General features: G+C 43.0%; 1 protein-coding gene across 1 annotated transcript in view; it reads left to right on the top strand.

The window, feature by feature from the left end:
- Positions 1–21,134, top strand: part of WIF1 (WNT inhibitory factor 1) — a gene marked incomplete at its 5' end in the record, with an annotated part of 45,267 nt that overhangs the window by 9,028 nt on the left and 15,105 nt on the right. The window contains 2 exons of the mRNA XM_082492715.1: positions 15,002–15,110; positions 20,994–21,134. Of these exons, the coding sequence (XP_082348841.1) occupies positions 15,002–15,110; positions 20,994–21,134 (250 nt within the window). The remainder of the gene's footprint in view (positions 1–15,001; positions 15,111–20,993) is intronic.

The raw sequence follows: 21,134 nt of genomic DNA, 5'->3' as shown, positions 1-21,134 counted from the left end.
ATGAAAGTTTGCTTTGTTTTGCAACCAACTGGTGGAATCCAGCTGCTTCAGCACTTGCTGCCATCACGGCCAAATACTTCAATAAATAACTTAGAGACCAAACACCGCTTTCAGAGCTGGTCCCACAAATCCTCTGAAGTTGCCCCTTAGCCTGGATAAACAGCTAGCTAAACCCAACCGATCCTAAAGGAAATAAATATGCCTGACATCAAACCTGGCAATCTCCCAGCCTCAGGTTTTGGCCCATCACCAGGGAAAACAAACTCCCCAAACAGCAGCCCACTGATGAGAAGACCTGTCACCAGCTCCGAGCACTGAAGCACAGAAACCAATAGCAAGAGCAGCAGAGCCAGGCTTGGCAGCGATGGGTGGCCAGTGGAGGAGAGGGCAGGCTCTTGGACCATCCTGACCATCAGAGAATGAGTTCAGAGCTTTCAGCATGACAATTATGAACCTTTTTTTTTTTTTTTTTTTCTGGGAACAAAAGGAAGATATGGAGAGATCACAAGTTGTTGATGAGCTGGAGAAGGTGGACTCCCTGCAATGTTTTCTACTTGCTCTCAACTTGCAAATGGGTGAATATTGATATAGTCAACGGGAATCTGAGACTAAAAACTCCATAGGCAAATAATCAAGTCCACTGAACACCTTCAGTAAGGAGTACAAGTACCAACTTCAGCCTGCTCCTTTTAAACTGCAGTAAACACTGCTTTCATTTTTCCACATTTGGGCCTTAGCCAGTTCTCTTTCTTGCAGAGGTTCTGGGAAATAAATTGAACTGTTGAAACAGAGTCCATTTGAGTGACCAAGTTAAAACAAATTTATTTTTTACTTGTGAAGGATAGCGGCAAGCAGCTATGTGCCTGCAGTATTCCACACAGGGTCCTTCAGGGAGAACAGGCAGGTTGCATGGCAGAGCACACCAGCATCTGCCAGAGAGGGAGCAGAGGCAAAATGCAGTTGCCCAAGTCTGCTATCACAAGGAACAGATGAAATGCGTTGCCATATTAAGAGTCGGGAAATAATTTGCTAGCAGGGCATGTTGACCATTACCTTGGCTGATTTATTTATTTATTTATTATCTCCTTCCTTCCAGTTTTGCACATGAACATCTGTTCAGATTGCGTAGGCATGACCAAGTTTCTGTATTGGCAAAGGAGCGCAGCCGAAAGCTTATGAGTCAACGTGTTGCTCCCCTCCAGTCAGAGCTATGACATGTTGGTATTAGGCAGAGGGTGGAGAAACTTATGCTGTCCCTTACAGACAGAAATTGGAGGCCTCCATCACATCACTTGGGTTTCACATTTTTACTTGACATGACAGTAGCTTTCCTTTGATGGGCGGACAAAGTCTGTTCCTTATCCTGCCTACTAATGGAGTTCACATTTGAATTCTATCAGTGTGAATATCCTGTTTAGTTAATGGACCTTTTGTAATTGCCCTGCCAAACATTTGCAGTCAAGTAGACTTCATAATTTATGCAGTTGGTGCCATGATGCCAGTTACTATGATTTGTTCAGACAGCAATTAATTGAAACCTAACAGTAGAATTACAAGATTTAAAACATTCCTACGTATTTAACTTATTTATGTAAGACCTTTATTCATCCAAAAATAAGGTTTTCTCATCCTGTAAAACACAATCAAACAGTGTAAGTTCATTCAATTAAATTAATGGGGAAAGATTTAAAAGGATGAGGAATCTGAAAGTTTGCTGGCAGGAGGAATGGTTACCTGGAGGTATAGAGATCGCATCCTCTGCAAGTTCTTGTGAAATCTGTTTTTCCACCTCTTCCCAACCCCAGCAACTCCAACAGAAACTTCTGTTTCTAGGTTAATATATGTTCCTTGGCCCTGTCTGCAAAGATTGAGGTAACTGCAGTAAGGTCTTTCCTCCCTCCTTGGTGTAGAGCAGGTGATGGAGCAGGTTCTTCAGGATTTCTTCCCTTCCCCAGGCCAGAGGTCTTATGAGGAGTGGGAAGCAGAAAGCCAGTTTTGTGAGAGACGGAAAGAAAGGGACGTCCATTGCCCTTCTGTGAAAGTGGTATTGTGAGATTCTTCCCTCTCTGATCCCTTTATAACCACCCCCCATCAAAACAGAAGAGGATCCCCAAACTACCCCTCTCTGCTCTGAGGAGAGCTGTGCCAGTCTCCTGCTTGGGCTGTGTCTGGATATTCCACCCATGAGAGGGGAAGGTGGAGGAAGCAGCCAGTCCACAGCGGTTTCCCTAAGCGTGGTGAGACAGAGAAAGGAGGGCTTTTCTTATAACCTGAGCAGAATTTCTTGAACTGATATTCAATTATGAGAGTTTGCAACGGCGTTTCACACATTATTATTACGCCTCAACAACAAATCTGGTTTTGCTACCCCAGCCACATTCGCAGCACAGTTTACTTTAAATGCATAGGCACCTACTCTGACAATAATCGAGCAGTAGAGATATTTAGGTGAAGCGTTCTTTTTATCTCTGATTATAGACTTCCACATAACCCAGGTTTACTAATGGTACACTGAACTTAGTTCCTGTGGTAAAGTCTAAGTTATATTTCTGGCAAGCGCAAGATGAGCTACTGACGACTCTCAATGCATAGAAAATATTTGAAGATATTTCTTTGAAAAAGCAAAAAGCCTTGGATTAAAATTTGTACAACCTGCATGTTGAAAACTCAACCATAAACTAAACATACCTTTCAGTATATCATGGAAAATGAAGCTTCTAAATGAGTTGCGTTGTTCACCTGTTGTCCTTCAGGAGTATGTTAATAGCCGACAGATAAATCATAATTTTTCTGAAACACATTTCTACTACTTAAAAAATTTGCATTTGAAAACATATGTGGATATTTGCATGTGACCAGCACGGTTTGGGCTTGAGAGTTTTTTCCATGTACATTGCCCCAAAAAAACATTTCTAATGAATCTTGTGGTCAGGCAAGTTGTGGCATTCCAGTTTCTGCCACCCCTAATTCATACGCATCTCAGTTTATTAAATACAATTGAAAGGTTACAGCAACAAACTATTACGTTAAGGTAGTTGGCCTTCATGTGCCAGCATATTTTCCCTAGACCTCTGCATGTCTCGTACTGCACAGCTTGCAGCCGTGAGGTTTACTGTGCATTTGCGTATTAACGTGTCCAGTTGACTTAATGGGCCAGGTTTTCAAAGGCTACTCAGCATGTGTGACAGCCATTGACTCTGAGGAAACCTGCAGGACTTCAGCACCAGTTCTTTGCTTGTGTAAGATTCACAGTTACAGAAACAGCTGAATGATGTTACGTCTCATAGATGAGAATTAGTATGGGCTCATGTTCTTCACCAGGTATTAATGATGTCCTGTAAAAACAGAGACAGTGAAGTCTGTACGTACAGCATTATTCACTGGTATTTCCTGATTTTTGACTGTTTAACTGGATATCATGAGACTTCTTGAAACTTTTTTTTTGTTAACACAAGTGGGGTTTGTATAGCATTTCCTCTGTTTCCTTAAGAAAAAAAAAAAAAAAAGATTGAAAGGTAGAAAGGATTAGGAAAAACCCCTTTGTTCCTCGGAGATTTAAAAGTTTGAAAATAGTTTGCATGTTGCATACTCAGTCCCATTGTCTAGGCATCAGCGTGTCTCTTCACGCTGAGCGGAGCAGAGACGGGATCTCCTTCCCCGCACACTGGGCAGGGTGTGGGACAGTCCCTCTTCCGAGCAGAGCTGAAGAGAGCAGGTTGTGTGGCATCTTCCTCAGCTCTGCTTGCTCCCGAGCTGTACTTGCATGGTCCTTCTCTGGTACCTCTTAGGAGATCCACAGGAGGGAGCCCATATGCTGTGTGCACCACCGTAGCCGCAAAGGCTGTTGGCGGCGTGTCAGGCTCACTTGATTCGGGAGTGCACATGTTCCACTCTGGTTTGCCTGAGCACCTCATGCGCTAAAGCAGCAGAGCGTGGGCCTCACCTCTGCACCAGGACTGCATCGTCCTTAGCTGAGACAGGTCGTACCCTGACCAGTGGATTTCCTCACTGGCAAACCCTGTGCGTGGTTGGTGTGGTCACAAAAGCCTCCTGGCGCAGCATCCTTGTCTGGTCTCTTCGGTAAGACTCTGTACAACATTTTCCTAAGATGTGGCAAGACAAACATTTGAAAACAGATGTCCTTGAATTATTCCCCGTGTATAACCTTAATGAACAATAGCAAGATATTTCTAAGAGTGGGATCATGTGTTTGGATTTTTCATTTTGTCAGAGATAAAAAGCCTCGCTTGTGTTCACATGACGGCACTGGCAGCGCCATTGGGAATGCGTGTGCCCTATCTGGGTGCAGGTTCTGTTGGTTTCAGCAGTGCATTGGAGGAACCATCTTCTCGATGATGATTCTCAGCTCACCTGCTTCCCCACACCAGGATAATGAAATATGACGTCTGCCAATGCCTTGCTTCCAGTGCCATTCCACAACAGCTTCAGCCAGGCCAGCAGCTGACGCCGTCCCATTTTCTTTCCCATCCCTGGTCACACATTTCCATTCTCTTTCTTGTGCCAGTGCTGATGCAGCTGCTCAGGGAGCTGCTATGGCTGAAAATGAACCCTGCAGAAAAAAGTGATTAATTTTTAACTTGATCTGCTGTCTTGGTTAGCTCATCACATGGCCATGTCTGAAGAGGGTAGGACCACGATTGCACAGTCTCAGACTGCCTTGAGCTGCCCTGGTGCGGTCCCAGTACTGAGAGCTACAGAAAATCTGGCAAATCCAATCAAAACAGAGAAACGACTCCCAAACCCCAAGCATCTCCTAACCGGCAGAAATTCAAGCAGAAGAAAAAAAAATTGACTCAGCTGACTGGTATCACAGCGAGTCCCGCTGCAGGTGGCAGGGAGGGTTTGACCCACGGGCTGCTGCACCGAGCAGTGCGTTTCTGCGCCCTGTAGTGATGCGGAGAGCAGAGCTGGCAGCTCAGCAAGGTTTGCAGTGCGGGACATTGTTCTGCTCCAGTGTTTCTTTCTTCCTGAAAGTACTGTGGACTGCACTCAGCCCAGAGCTACTCCATTTAGTCAATAAAGGCTGGTTTGGGGGATTTGGGGAACCTCCAGCAGCCTTTGACTCCAGCACAGGTTAGGGGTTTTCAGCACATCTGGGATCTATTGAGTGACAAAAAGGACAATTTGGCCTCGGTCTGTAAGAGCAGACGAGATTTACCGTAGCTGTGCATCAAGGGATAAATTACATCTCTGATCTTCACATAACTCTTTAATCCCAAAGGAGGCAGTTATCTCAAAGCAGAGTGTAGACTTCTGCTGTCATCAGACTCCTGCTGGTTTTTCATCAGAGGTAAGTTTGGGCTTGGGGAGGTCCACGCATTCGTGTCTGAAGCTGAACTGTCCCACTGGCATTTTCTTTAATAAAAATTAGGGTCTCTGCAAAACATTCTTCTGGGGAACTTTCAGCTGCTGGCCCACCCTGTCAGGATTTATACTGACAGATGATAGGTCACATTATCCAGAGGAAAGATAACCCAAACAAAAAAACCCAGAAGGATGTAGCCTTCCCAAAATAAACTTCATGCTTTTCTGAGTAGGACTTATTCCTACAACTGTGTGCAAAGGGTTCATCTGGAAGCGCAACCTGACCCTGACTGTCATAACTCTTCCTAATTTCTTTCATCTTCCTCAGATGGAGGATTGCCCTGGTCATGGCAGCACTGCCTGTATCAGAACACTACTTTTGTCTTTCACTGAGTTCATCTGCACAAAACTTTTAACCTAGAAAGTGCCAGGACCATTTCTTAACCCCATTGAAGAAAGGGACCATAGCAGAAGGGGAAAAAAAGGAAAACCAGCATGGCTGTTTACCATGTTCATCATCGGAATTCCCTCTAAAGAAGGACTGTGAGAAAAAAAAGGGGAAGGCAAAAAGGACAAGCCTTGAAGAGGCGGAAGGGATTGTTACACTAGCAGTGGCGAGGGGCAGAACGAAGACGTTTTTGATGAGAGGCTTTCTCCAAATAACTGTTGCTAAAACTCAGTGAAATGATAGCATGTGCAGAGAACTCTCTGTGTTCTGCAGTGCAGCCCATGTGCCGCAGTGAAATTCAGGACTCGCCGCGTCCCTGGGGTGTGACTTTGCTAGCAAACCAAACCAGCGCAGAGAAAGTCAGCAGAGTCCGGGCCACGTGAAGATGCCTACGCTGCGCATAGACTCCGTCTGCGCCCAGGGAGAGAAAGAAAGGCAGTTCAAGACAGCAGGTGAATCAGACTCTGGCTGGGCTGAATTTTCTTCTGCAAGTGCTGGTCTCTCTCCTCTGAGTGTACAGGAAACCATGGATAAGTTGGCTTCATTTAAATGCTGGGAAATACATTGGACCATTCTGGACCCCGTGATACTGGTACTGTAACCCAGGGATGAAGCTGTGCAGACCCTGCCTGTGGAAACAGCCTGAAAGACAGAAAAGTTGCCTGTAGAAACTGCTCAGTTTCTCATCAGAAACTGGGGATGAAGTAATACTTCCATGCTTCACCATGAAGATAAATCCATCTTGCTTTGAAGAATTTTAAGTATAGTTATAGAGGAGATAACTACATGTGGTACATGGAAATATTACAGTAATATTTGGCCACATACCGGGGTCTTGCCTCAGTAGACAAATCAGTGTGATTTCAGGTACGACAACAAACACACAAGTTCCTTTTCAGGTGCACTGATCAAACATTCTATTTAAATAACAAAAGTAGTTCTTCTTTCATGGTAGTATCTAGAATTTGCTTTGGTCAATGGCAGCCTGTAAAACAAGAACAAAATTACTCTGGATATGCACAAATAAAAGGCATTTTAAAAATCCATGCAGCAGATGTTAAAAAGAGAGCAATGTTCAGGAAGTCTTTCTAACAACTAGTCGGGAAAAAAATGATTTTTTTTTTTTTTTCCAAAACCTTGTCAACATAACTTTTAAACACTCATTTGCTTGGAATACGAGGCTGAAGACCGTTATCTACTGAGCAGCAAATAAAGAACCTCTCACTCACAGGTGCTGCAAACTTTCTGTCACTTGGCTCTACGAAAGTGGAAGCATCCCCCTTTGAGACCCTAGAAGGACTCCAGTCTGACAGAAGCTGCTGTGAGGTTTCGTAACTTTTGAGAAAGTTCATTGCTTACGTTTTGGGGAGAGATATTCATTATACGGGAGTGCCAGTTAAAGCCAAGAGTGAAACACATGGACTCAATAAAGGCCCAATTACGTGACCTTTGCTGTTTGCCACGCTTTTAACTTGTGTAAGTTATTGATTACACTTTCATGAGATCATAATCAGAAGGTTGTTCTTTGGTAATGGTGTGCTAGAGGAGCTTTATCCTCAACTTCAAAGCTGTCCTGTGAAGCTTAAGAACAAAGGGTTGGAAGTTTGAAGCACGGCCAAAATGAATCTGTGTGCATTATCCATGTTTACCACCATGCAAGAGGTGGATTAGCTTATTCTTCAGCTGTGAACTTTCTCTTGTCACGTCAGATGAGCCACTATCTCTAAGGTTTACATTTGTGCTTTTAAAAGTATTCTGCTTAATTAAATGTAGTGTCTGCTCACATCTCCATCATAACTAGTCTAAATGCTTGTTAGTGCAATCATTTCCCTAATTGTAAAGGTTTTATTGAAATTATTTGACATTCTCTGAAAAGAATTTTCGGGTTAATTTATTAGTTGTAAATAAATCTACCCAGAGCCTGAAACTGCAGTCTGTAATCTATGTAAAGATGCACGCCCAGGGTCAGCCAGCCAAGGTTTTAACTTATTTTTCAAGCTGTGGGGGGAAGAAAATAACCTTGTGGTTTATTCTCAATGTAGATAGAGCCGTGTAGATGTGTTGCAGGTACTGGTAGTAGACCTGTACAGCATTGTTTTGTTAGGAACTAAACTGATGAGACAGTTTTTTAGGTTTTTTTTCAAAGAGCAGTAATAATTTCCCCCGTTTTTTATTAGCATTAGGAAATTGGCATTTTGAACATCCCTGATGATGAAATCTCCGCTGGAGAGAGCACTGATCTTTTGCTGAGTGACAAAAGAATGAATTAGCCCTTGCTGTGCTGAAACCAGAAATAACTTTGCAGGACCTTTTACCAGTTCTCAGGGTACCAAAACAATGTGTTTCATTAAATATTTGAAGATAATGAAGGTTTGTGTATCTTTTACTTTTTTTAATCTGAACTCTTACTGCTATTTCTCTTTTTGGTGTATTGCTTGCTTCTCTCCCCTTCCCCAAAGCGGAGTTATATAATTTTCATCTGTGAGACAGAGGAGGAAACACCTTAAAGGAAACCTGTGCACCACGTATACATTCCAGCCTGGTTCACGCTGAGAAATATCATTCCTTGCTAGAGATTCTCAAGATGTAATTAACTGTGCATATTTATCAAAACCCTAATGATTTTGTCTCTTTTTAGCTTAATTTTATCAAAAGTAACTATAGCGAAGCAGTAATAAAATACTTTACGGAAAATCTGTCAAACAAGAAAGCGTCTAAACACGGGGAGTTGTGCTTTCTTGCTTTCTCTTTTATTTCCAAGTAAAGGAAGGTACAGAAGGAGTAAGAAACTCCAAGACTTTCCTCAGCGAGGAGCTGTAAATTTGTTGTGACTGTTTTAAAGAAACCCTGCATGCCACATGCCTTTGTATCCGTGTACTTGTACTTACCTGGAAATTCCTGTGGATCTGTTTGCCCCTACGCTGCTTTCCAAGGCTTTAGCTATGTGGAACGACCCCACCGTGCAGATACCTACTGCATCGAGGGATTGGCTCTGATCTAAACCAAAATCATATTTTCACAGGAATGTGCGACAGGCATTTATTTGGCCCTCTCTTTCAGGTAGCCTGCTTTTCCTGCGCCTGAGGATGGGTTTCAAAGTTAACGCTCTGCTGGTGTACTTGGATTTTTCTTTTTCACTGGTGTCCCCCTCAGACCCTACTCTTTCTGCCAAGCCCTTCAGCTTCCAGTCTTGAATTGGTTTCAAATGGCCTCTTCAAATGCTAGAGCGCTTCCAGAGCTCGAAGTCTAGTGATAGAAAATACGGTCTCAAAATGACCAAGTAGCCGCCCTGTTTCCCATGGCTCCCGAAGAGCAGACAACTGCCAGAAACTCAGTTGCTAAATGTAATCTAAATCTATGACTTTGTCGCCTCACCAAGCTTCTTGACATTGATTTCTTTGGATTACTTCTCTTTACAGAAATTCTTTTCTTATTACCTGGAGGAAAGGCTAATGTGTTCTGCAAAGATTTCTGTCCATCTCTCCTAGGCAAAGCATTCTTGGAAGCCTGCGGTGTCACCTGTCAAAATCCGGGGCTCCTTTTGGTAGCAACCAAGAAATCTCTGTTGTCCAACTTTCTAAATCATTCTGTTGGAGGATCTGATCTGCCATCCCCAGTCATATGCCACAGGAAACATTAAGCACCAGTTAGTAATCTTCCATTGGCAAAATCAGAGAGTTTCAGTAGCATTCTTCTTCTAAAACTATTAAACCCACGAGTGGTTATTATTGAAAGTTGCATGCAGGGATTCACGCCGTTGTTAAAAAAGTCTTCCTCCTCGTGCATGGGTTTTGCTCAGTCTGACACAGTTTCCTTAACATGGAGAAAGCAGGCATGAAACGGGCTCTGCAGAGTTGTGTGCGTTTCACCACAGCATTGTGTGATTAACACTGTCACCTAATACATTGTTCTTTGAAACGGCCCATTTTGCCAAATTCTAATTTCGGTCCTCCATTTTTAGAAACACCAAAATCTCTCTCCTTTTGTGTGCATCTCTACTTTTGTTAATCCTGCTGCTTTGGTTCATTCCCATACCCTTAGCAGCCGGTACTGGAAAGCGGGCAGGTTATCCTGTCTTCTGTGTACATTGGTTTTCTCAGAGTGTGTTTCTGTATCACTTCACATCATTAAGCACACCTCCCACTTTGGGACTACCCGGTGAGGCTGATGGCAAGTCTCTTCGAGCGTCACACTGAGGTGCAAAAAATGGTTTACCCACTCTGTGACGGGACCAATCAACAGGTAAGGCAAAGCTGCTTTCCCTAAAAGAAGAAGAAAACTTTGTAGGCAGACGGTTTATTATCTGCTTGTCTAAGGAGGCGTCATTATGTTGTTCATTACAGCACTGTCTAGACTGCACCGCAGTAACAAAACGTGCTGCTGATATACAGACTCCTACTCTGGCCAGACTCCTTCAATAGCCCGGTACGTGCAGTATGGCTACGGCCTCCCCTCTGTTGAAATTCATCTCATTTTGCTTCATGCTTCATCTTGGAACATAGACGGACCAACTTCTCTGACCTAATGCAGTTAATATCTTGGAGAAGCAATGGTCCATGCTGTAAACACCTAACAAACACATACGTTGCCTCGCTTTGTGATTTTATTTGTGACATATGCAGCTGTGAGCATCTGCTGTGGGTAATGCATGCTAGAATCTTCTAGTGTGTGCATAGCCAGAAATATCCGTGGACCTGGGATAAAAAGGGACTTTTTTCATTAGTTTCTTTCTTTAAGTGTAGAAAATTGGCATTAGGGTATATTTGTCATTTAATTGATAACAGAATAAAGCATTCAGCACTGATCTCTTTAAAATACTGAGAAGAAAATACAGTTTATTTCTTACATCTACTTGCAAAGCTAACACACATTCTCTTTTCTTTGTTAAAAAGGCTGCAGATTTCATTAGGTCGTTGAGCTGTGACATACAACAGTTTAAGCTACTCTGCTTCACTTCAGGTACTACCATTGCTTCTAATCCTACGTCTTTCACGTAAAATGAAGAAAACATAAAGCCCATTCCTGTGAATGCTTTGATTACATATGAAACAAAACCGAGGTAGGGACAACATGGCATCTGAGTGATAAGAAAACTGTAACTCAGTAGATCTTGTACTGAGGAGTGGAGTTCTGTAGGAATTTTAAGAGTATATAATTTAAAACCAAACTGCCGACAGATGTTTGCTACAATACTTGTTAGAGGGCTTCGTTACTTTTATAACCTTTTAAATTCCTCTGATTTATAGAAAAAGGCCATTTAAAGTCCATAAAAGTTAATCCCAACCATGGAATTATTTGCCTGAAACGAAATTTCCTCCCTTTGCTGAGGGCTTTGCCCACATGGGGAACAGTTAAAGGGCAGCTGCGCAGGGCTACCTGCTGCCTGAAGGCACTGAGTCCCCAGACTGTTCACACAAGATCTGCAGGGGCCCCCGCCTCAGTTTCTGAGGGTCTCAAACACAGTCTCTACACAAAAGTAAGGCATATTCTTCCTTGGGTGCTTCCTGAAGTCAAGCCAAAATCGAAGAGTCTTCCATGCGTGCAGAGTGTGCAGTTGTGAAAAATCAATGATTTATCTCAAACCCTGTTTCCTCCATCACCTCTGATAACACGGGGCCTCTAAGATTTAGCTTCAGTACCAAATTTCACCGCTCACATACCAGACAGTTCATAGGCTGGCTTTAAAAAAAAAAAAAGTCACAAGAATGTTTCTATAATGGAAAAGGGATTAAAAGTTATGGCGTTTTCCCCTTTATCTCTCAACAATATCCATGGAAATTTTGTTTTCACCACCAGGTCACTCACAATGACCACTTACAGCACAAATTACGGTAGTCACTAGACAATATTTTAATTGCACAGACCTATCTCTTCAATTAAGCGTCATGACTAAATTTCATGCTAGGCTGGAGCATGGTAAATATTTGCTGAGAGCGTGTTGTTTGCTTTTCCGTCATGATGATTAATGCGAGATAATTGGCGATCAACTCAAATTACAGCAGGACAATACTGGAGACTGGATGTAGGGATTGTGTCAAGACAGATTTTTTCCAAATAGATAGGATTTATGGCAGCCAAATCTTGTTTCATATTCACCGGTTTGAGGAGTTAAACTACTCTGCTCCACTGTGCAGCCTCCCTAGACTGTGATTTTTCTATCTAATTTTTATATCAAAATTTAACCAACTCAGTCCAGCACACATGATTTTCAAACATACTTTGCGGTACATAGCTTCATAACTTCAAAGTCATCCTAGCTGGATCTACTTCAGCTGCTTCAGGTCTTCTTAGACACTATAATTTCAAGAAGCTCAGTTTTTGTCAACTCAGTGGATGTACAAACCTTTGCACAGAAATGGTGAGAGCAGGTATCTCCCCTCAGTGCAATGTGTGCCTTTCCTCCTGAGCAGCCTGTTGCGTGTGCAGTGTCTCTTCCCATCTTTTTAACGTGTGAGCAGAATGTCCTCCTGCCTCAGGCACTAATCAACTGCTACGCCTCTACTCTGGTTAGAGGAATTCCTTCCTTGGAAGGTGGTGAGGATTGTGGCTTCTGCAGCAATCGATCCCCTTTCCCACACTGAACTTTCTTTTTGTCTTTGTCCTTAGGCATCGTTTTGACTCTAGAAAATGGGATTCCAGTTCTTTTCCTACAAATCAGGGCTCTGGCTCACGAGCTGACCTGCTACAACAGAGTGGCTGGAATGGAAATATGGGAGTGGAGCTATTTGGTCTAGTTACCAGTTGTTGTTTACTAGAAGAGCAAGAACATAATGTTTTAATATCCCAACCCATTATGACCTGGTTTAGATATAACCAAACATCAAAGCTAACCAATGAGAAACAGATAGTACAGCATTGACTCACTCACTATACTATTCTATAGATGTGTGGAGACATATAATTATTTTTCTGAACCAAAGTTTTATTTGAAAACAAAAATGTTCACAATCTGACTTTATGGCTTGTTTTCATATTTTGGCATGGTATATTGTATTGGAAAAAAAGGTCTTTAATTAAAAGCAGCCTTCTGAACATTACCCCAGACTTCAATTTTCATCTCCTGTTTTACTGCTTCTCTCCATGTCCTCTCTCCCTCCCACATATACTCCGCGTGTTTAACCCACCCTTAAAAACTTTCATCGCGTCCTTCCCTATTGTTTTGAGAGTCCTTCTCTGAGGTCTCCATACCTAGACGACACCCTCTGAAGACTGTCCGTGCAGAGTGTAGTCTCTGCACACTGTTTGGGGTCTCTTTGCTGTCCCCCCAGAGCGAGTGGATGTGCTGCCAGGGCTGATGAGGAATTTCATAATGACCTTTCTACCCAGCTCATGAGTGCTTTGCTGGTGTCACCAGGAGCTGAAGGGAGATGGTCTCTCACACACTGCCGGGGCTTCTGCTCAAGTTAGCAGAGCACAGCATCACAGAAGGGCTGAGGCTGATCTGAGACCAGACAGTCTGATCTCGAGATGATCTAGTCCACCTCTCTGCTCAAGCAGGATAATCTGCTTGCCCGGGACTGTGTTGAGTTGGGTTTTGAATATCTTCACAGATGGAAGCTCCACAACCTCTCTGAGCAATCTGTGCCAGTGCTCAGTCACCCACTCAGTAAAAAGGTGTTTTCTCAGGTTCAGACAGAGTTTTGTGTGTTGTGCCCATTGCCTCCTGGCCTGTCACCAGGCACTGCCGAACCAGAGCCTGGCTTCATCTTCTTTACATCCTTTATCAGCTATTTATACACATCGATTAGACAGTCCCTCAGCCTTCTCCAGGCTGAATGCTCCCAGCTCTCTCAGCCTCTCCCTGTATGTCAGACGCTGTAGTCACTTGATCATCTTTGTGGCCCTTCACTGGTCACTCCAGTAAGTCCACATCTTCCTTGTACTAGGGAGCCAGGATATTACAGGAGAAAAGGGGCAGCCTGCTGGCTAAGGACATTGACTGCCATCTTGTAGACATAAATTAACTACCATTATTCACCCCAAAGTTCTCATAAAATTTTGGCTTTAATGTCTCTTTGTTTCACTATTTAACTACAAAGGAGACATAACAATACTGTCTACTATCAGCGAGTTGCTGGATGAAGACACATTTTTGCCAGTGCCCATGCTAAGGTCTCATGTGCTTTTCTGAGAGCAGCAGGTACAATTACTTGTGATCCCTCATATGCTTCAGGGTAAATGAGAAGCCAGACTTTAGGGAAAAGGTTCATTTCCACTTGCCCTGCACGCCTGCAGCCGTGCCATTGACAGCAGTGGAGGTCTCCAGTGACTTGCTAAGATGCACACGTCTCAGGTGTACGTGGTGTGTACAGCTATGCTACAGACGCGTGACGTCACTTTGCATCAAATAAGAAGAAATATTGACCAGATGTATTAACAGAGAGGCCAGGGTCCCATGGAAGAAAGTACCAAAGCCTACAATCTATCTGTGCTGCAATGCAGGTGCGTATTGGGAGTAGGATGGAGGTAGTGGAAAGTAGTTTTTAAATCGTGCCGACACCTTTTGGGGATTGCCGAAACAAATCATTTATGCTGCGATTAATAATGAGTGGCGTGCAGCCAACTCTGTAGGAAAGCTCTCAGCTCCACCCTTGCCACCATTTAATGAGCCGAGGTTGAACAAGGCAGAATCAGAGCTGTAAGCAAGACGTGTGTCCTAGCGTGGCACTCCAGTAACGTGGGTGTTCATTGCCCGGCACTGTTTCCCCAAGGCAATGTGCCGTGCTGTGCAGATCAACCAAGAGCGAGCTCAGGTATTCTCATGCCACAGTTGGTATCATGCATGTATGTCCTTTAAGCTACACTCGTGTTGCAGGCAGGTCATCCAGGCTCACCAGCCAGTTCCAGGAGGATTCTGCCCAAAAAACAGCTTGAAGAATTAGCTTACTGTTCATACATTTTTTTTTTGTGGTCTGCCAGATAAAAGGTGTGGGTTGTAAAAAATGTCTTCTCTATGTAACATTTGTTCACTGTATGCATATCATTTTCCTTGCCGTTATGCTGCGTCCTGGTTACTGTATGGTCACTTGCAATCTCTGAAATAAGAGGAAATTATCTGAAAATTATGCTTAGGTGAAGAAGCACTCAGGGAAATAATAGAAAGAAATCTAGTGAATGGCATAATGAAATGTGTCGTATTTTTCTGCTGTAGTTTATATGCTAAATAGCTTGCTTCTGTAAATGCAATTAAAATAAATACATATCATTTTTTCATTTATTTTGTCATAGGCTGAGTATTTCTACGAGTTCCTATCATTGCGCTCTTTGGATAAAGGCATAATGGCTGATCCAACTATAAATATCCCTCTGCTTGGAACAGTTCCTCATAAAGCATCAGGTTTGTGCTGTTGATATTATAAATTGTGTTTATTTAAAAAATATTCCTCAGCCAGTAAAGTCTAAATATTTTATTATGAATTGCAGTTCTGAAGTTTATTGCTAAAGAAATGCTTGCCACAGCACTTGACACAAAACAGTTTGCGAGCGCCTTGCCTGATTCCAGCAGCATATGTCTGAGCCAAGTCACACAAAGCTTTTACGTGCAGAGAAATCAGCAGAAACTTGTGCAAAATTCTTGCATAAAATTCATGTGCATGAATATAATTACTTAAGGTGTGCAACTTTTGGAAAACAAAATCACTGCAAGGAATAGTTATCCAATTATTCTGTTTCTCAGAGGTTGCAGTTTGTGGACGTTCTACTTCCAGTTGGGGTCAGCTGTTGTCATCAAGCATTCAGCTCAAAGACACAAGTTCTGGTTTAGGGTATTATCATTTACCACTTTTCCCTTAGTTGTGCATTCCTAGTCCTTCACTGGAGCTAATAGCTCCGCCGCAGAGGCTGAGCCCAAGCCAATGTGAGTGCTCCAGAAGCACCGCGGTGCACCGTGCGCCGGCGGGAGTAAAAAAGCTTTCCATGAGAGGCTGTCGAATCCACTTTGCTCTGAAGTGGATGAATAACAGCCCACGTGATCCGTTCCAGAGCTAATACGTGGTAGTTTCTTGCAGAAAGGCAGAAAGGTACATCTGGGTGACAGTAGTGTCTTGGTGTCATGGTTTCATGATCAGCCTTCGCCAACCTAAGACCACGTGGGATAAAATGGGAAAGAAATGAGAAATGGAACAGGAGGATGGGACTCCAAGTGGAGCACTGATACACAGGTTTACATGTATGACCAGTCTTTCTTTCTCTTCTCTTTTTCAAATTCTGAAAGTTTGTGTTTGATATCTTCCATTTTCGGCTTGTAGAAGAATGGTGTTGAAGTAATGTTGCAGCACAGCTTTTTGCTGTGACACCTGGAATTTAACATGAACGATCGGTCTCTCCATTCAGTGTGGATTGAATGAATGGTATTGAAAATGGATTTGGGTGAAGAGTGCCATAGTTGCTCCAGTTTAGTTGGTTGCAAGCCTGATAAATTGGCAGATAGAGACATTTAAAAGTAACTAAAAAAGTCACAAAAGCAAAGTTCTTGTGAAGCATTATTTCCATTTCCATATAAAGCAGGTGAGACGTGGGGAGCTCTGCATTCAGCATCCTTTAATATAACTAGTTTCTCCTTTAATTTTTAATTATCCAGAAAGGCTAGACCAAAAAGACTCTGTCTAGGAAAACATAATCTACAAGTGCGGGGAGGCTGGAGATGAGATCTCATTGTTCCAGCAGAAGGTCTGTTAACCATCATGATGGGAGGTCTGATTAAAGCCAAAAAGGCCTTACCCTGTTGGCAGCACTGGTGCCTCAATTCCAGGACTAATACGGGCATGTCCATGATGTTTTCTTACGTGAATCATCTGCAGTGCCCCACCGCGCTTAGTATATATGAGGTGTATTTGAGTCCTGTTTGGCATTATAGTGAGTCCGGTGTTTAACAGCAATTGATAATGAGTACACATAGAGTATTTGAAGCATGTACACTATTTAACAGTGAGCCACTAGTATGACGGGTTTTTTACACTGCCTGCTAGCTGGCCAAAATTAACTAAGTAGCTATAAAAACATGCTATAAAAGTAGTGTATGTTTGCTACTTTGTAGTTATTTCTATAATTTACATGTTCGCAAAACTGTTCTGAGAAATCTAGTCTAGTTTGCCTGGATCTGATGCATTGCCAAATCATTTTTTTTACATATAGGCATGTCAGAAGAAATTCAATCACCAGCTTGTATTTAGTAACAAAGCAACACTAGCAAATTATTTCTTGAGAAAGCATTTTAGCCCAAAAGATTACACTAAAGACAATTAAGGAGGAATAAAGGAGGAAAGACAGCTGTATTAAACATGAGAGTGGGAAACAAGAATGAGAATTAACAGATAGATATCTTACTCAAAGGTAGTTGAACCCAGTGGTCTTGTCAAAATCAGTGGGCTTTTAAAACTTCTTTGAGGATATTTGCCTACGACCAATAAAGCCTAAGGATGGCTTTAGTGCTTTGGGGCTTGCCTGGACTGTATTTTGTCTTATGGCCAACGGTGGCCATAAGAAGACCTGTGGATGAGCAAAAGGAGAGCAACCATATGTGATACCTCTGTTTACCCTCTCAGCTCTCACTAGCTTCATCTTGGAGGATTTTCTGAGTTTTAGGAGATTTATCTTTTTTATAACCCCACATGGATTACAAATATCTCTTTCCAGTATTTATCCAGGCTCTCCTTGAGTCCATATTATGTTCTGGTATCTCCAGTCATTTTGGCAAGGAGTTCACTGCCTCCCATTGCATGAAGATACCCCTCCTGTTGTTTCTAGTCTGACTGCGAGAGCTTCATCTGATGGGTACTAGTCCTTGACAGCAGTCAGTCCATGCTGTTGGTCCTATCCATGCCAGTCATGATTTTATAGGTGTCTGTTATGTCTCTCCTAATTTTTGTCTTTGCCAGGTTGAAAAGTCGCAACCTACTCAATTAGTCCTCATTGGATGCAGCATTGTTGTCAACTTTCTCTAATCCAGTATATGGATTAGAGAAATACCTTAATGAGAAATCTTAATGAGATGAGGTATCAAATTCTCCTTGAATTTAAATTAGATTTAAACCACTTAGGTTCATTAGACTCATTTGAGAATCCCATCGCCAAATCCCAGGATTGCTACCTGATTCAGTGCTCGCAACACGGGTATTGTTACACCTAGACAGATGGTAAGATGTTAAGAAGGCTGGAGAAGACGCCTTTCAGTGAGACCTTAAAGAGCTAAGACTACTCAGCTTGTCCAAAAGAAGATGTTTCAGAGGAGTGTGGGTACCTGTCCAATGGGAAGAGCCTGGCTGCTCATTTCACAGGGGAAAGCCTATGGAGATCTGGTGGTTCAAACTGAGGTCAGCAAGTGCAAAACGAGGTCGGGCATTGTTGGTAGTGACAGCGATTAACGTCTTGAATACCAGATTGAGGAAAGTAAAACCAACCATTGGTCAGTGCCCAGAAGAAATGCAGTGGCCTGTGACTGAGAAGGAGCTGGCCCCATAAGTGACCTGAGCTGGCCCTTCCTGTCCCTGCCTGCACCAGCCAGTGCAGTGCCACGCCGGTGCCACCGGTGCAAGCTGGCATGCCTGGGCTGTCAACACAGCGCTGCCTCATGTGGGTCACGCAGTCCCCCAGCCCACTGGCCAGGCTCAGGACACCTCTTCTCCCTGCCCACTTCTGGTGTTGACACATCAAAACGTACATGCTGAGCAACCAAAGGTGCTGAAACTCTCTTCAGGCTCAGTGGGAGAAACGGGCGCCTTCTCCATGTGCAGCAGCATCCGCGCTCACTCTGCCACACTGACAGAGAGGGACAGTGGGCTGCAGGGCTGTGCCTGGACTTCCACTCCTCTGCAGACCTTGCATGGCCACATCTACTGGGACTGGTAATTCAGAGATGTCCCTGAAGCAATCCCACCCCTGAGACCATAGGTGGCTTTTGAGGGTGGCTTTTGCACGTTAGCCGAGTGGGTAAAGCAATAGCCTGCAAACTTGAAGACCTACACAAATGCACGGGAGCTGCTCTCAACCTGCCTTGGCTGGTGACAATTCAGGGAACCTTGTTTTCCTGAGCAGAAGGAAAAGGCATTATCTCTCAGGCCAAAGGGATCAGACCTGCATCCTCCACATCCCAGGAACACGCTCCAATTGCCAGCTAAAATTAAATTAGATATAAATTGTCAGGTTTCCTTAGGTTCTTTTTCATACTAGTTAAATTTTCCTCGCTCCAGTTAGAGCCCTCTGCTCTGCAGCCCTCGGTGCAGCCACTCCAGAGGATGCAGCAGTATAAACATGCAAGAGAGGCAATTCTGTGGCTGATGAGATGATGGCTAGAAGCATAAAGCCCTGAACTGTGCTTCCCTCTCCTTGTTTTTAGCCAGTGATGGGGAAACGTAAACTGCATCCTGAATTTGGGAAGCAGGGTCCAGACCTGAGGTTTGCCCTGCCGCAGCCCTGCTCAGCGCTTCTGTGGTCCACGGGAGCTCACAGCCATGGTTCCGGACGCAAAGGACATTTGCTTTGTGCTTTGTTTTGACTGTAGTGCTGTCGCTGCGTGCTTAGCGTTATTCAAACAGGCATAAAAAAGCAGGGATTTGGGCAGAGTTTAGGGACTTGATTTCAGCTCTGAACCACCACAGAGCTCAGCCAGGATCCGGGTGCTCATTGCTCGTAGGAGTGTCCTTTACTGCATTTCTGTGTGCCTAGAAGTTCGGACGTGTGGCAAGTTCAAAAATTCACATGCTTCTGGGGTGGGGAGTGCTGGAATAAGGGGTTTCTGACCTGTCCCCTCGGATTTTAGCCCTAAGAGATGCATGCCTTTACTTTGCCTTAGGCATTCAAACCCACAGACAGATCTCAGGGGAGATGAGGGGTTTGCTACTGATTCAGCGAAGTCTAGATATGACTACAGTCCCATCGTTAAACATGTGCCATGTCTTCCTCCCTGTAGCAGTTTGCTCAGCAAAGTGACACACATCTGAATACGAGCACTGATTTCCTGCACTTGTGGTCTAAGAAGGTTTAAACTGCATTTAAACTGTATTTAATCCGCTGTAAGGGTTTCCTTCTCACCACACAGTTAGATGCTTTTTGCAACTGTCTTTTAAAAGATTGGTGTAAAAGTGCTTCAGCAATGAAATCGCTTTATAATGAAAGCTGCAACAGACCTTTCAGTCTGTGGGACTTATGAGAAGCAGAACGTGTTTCAGCAATAAATTATTCTGTATTATAGCAAGGCAACAAATAACAAAAATGGCCCAATTATGACTTGCATATTTCATAACAAGCAATTTAAAACAAACCAAATGTAGGGCTGTTAGCTCAATATTTCATTCTGAAATCTCAGGCCAGCTTCAGAAGAAATGAATAAACAATTTCTATTAGCTGGATCTAACTTATAAAGCAGCTAGAAGGAGCCAATTTTGAAGAAACGAGATAAAATCATTTAATCTGAAGATTATTTAAGATCACTTGTGACAATCACAGAGGAGCATTCCATAGCTCTGAGGTATCAGGCTTGCTTCCTCATTGAAATACTCCAGATTTGCTGGACTTAATTATTTACTTGAACTCTTTGTAGTTCAAAAGTGTTTGAATACTCTTCCTGGAAAAATAATCTCAAAATATTGCTACACTTCACAAGTTCTATCAGAGTGATGCGTCTCTGTCTTCTTTTTAAATATTTGCACCCATGATCTTATTTATCAAGTGTACCATCTTGCCAGCACTTTATGGAGTAAGTCTTGATTAAATCAGTATCTTATTTAACTATTAATTACAATATCCAAACCAGCCAAACATACCTAAAGTAACTTTTCTTTCCAAAATGTGTAAGATGTTTTTGCAGAAGTCATGTGAGAGCCTGCATAACTTAGGCTCAGAAGTGATCAGATCAGCTTAGAAAATTAAATATAGGCTTCCAGCTTGTTTTGGTGTATCCTTAGATACCTCCACATAATTGCCTCGTCTATAAGCAAAAGTATGCTTGTGTTAAGATCGCTGTGTGTGCTGCAGGCTCTTGGGGTTATGTCAGTAAATGAGCACAGGCTCATCTCCTGTGCTGCTGTACTTCCAGTCCTGGAGCCGCCTATGAATAAGGTGATCTGTGTATCTCTGTGTTAAAGGTTTTCATCAATGGCATTACTCTAAATCTTAAATATAAATATTATCTACATTTTTTTTTTTATTTCAATGCATGCTTTTATATGTGTGTAGATATCTAGGCACGTAAATATCAATATTATTGTTATTATTCTCCTTTAAGTTGTTCAGGTTGGATTTCCTTGCCTTGGGAAACAAGATGGGGTCGCTGCATTTGAGGTGAATGTGATCATAATGAATTCAGAAGGCAATATTATACTCCAGACCCCCCAGAACGCCATCTTCTTTAAAACCTGTCAGCAAG

The sequence above is a fragment of the Vanellus vanellus genome (assembly GCF_965231255.1).
Source record: "Vanellus vanellus genome assembly, chromosome: 1".
NCBI classification, from domain to species: domain Eukaryota; kingdom Metazoa; phylum Chordata; class Aves; order Charadriiformes; family Charadriidae; genus Vanellus; species Vanellus vanellus.
The sequence above is the reverse complement of the archived record's forward strand: the minus strand, read 5'-3'. Positions and strand labels throughout refer to the sequence as shown.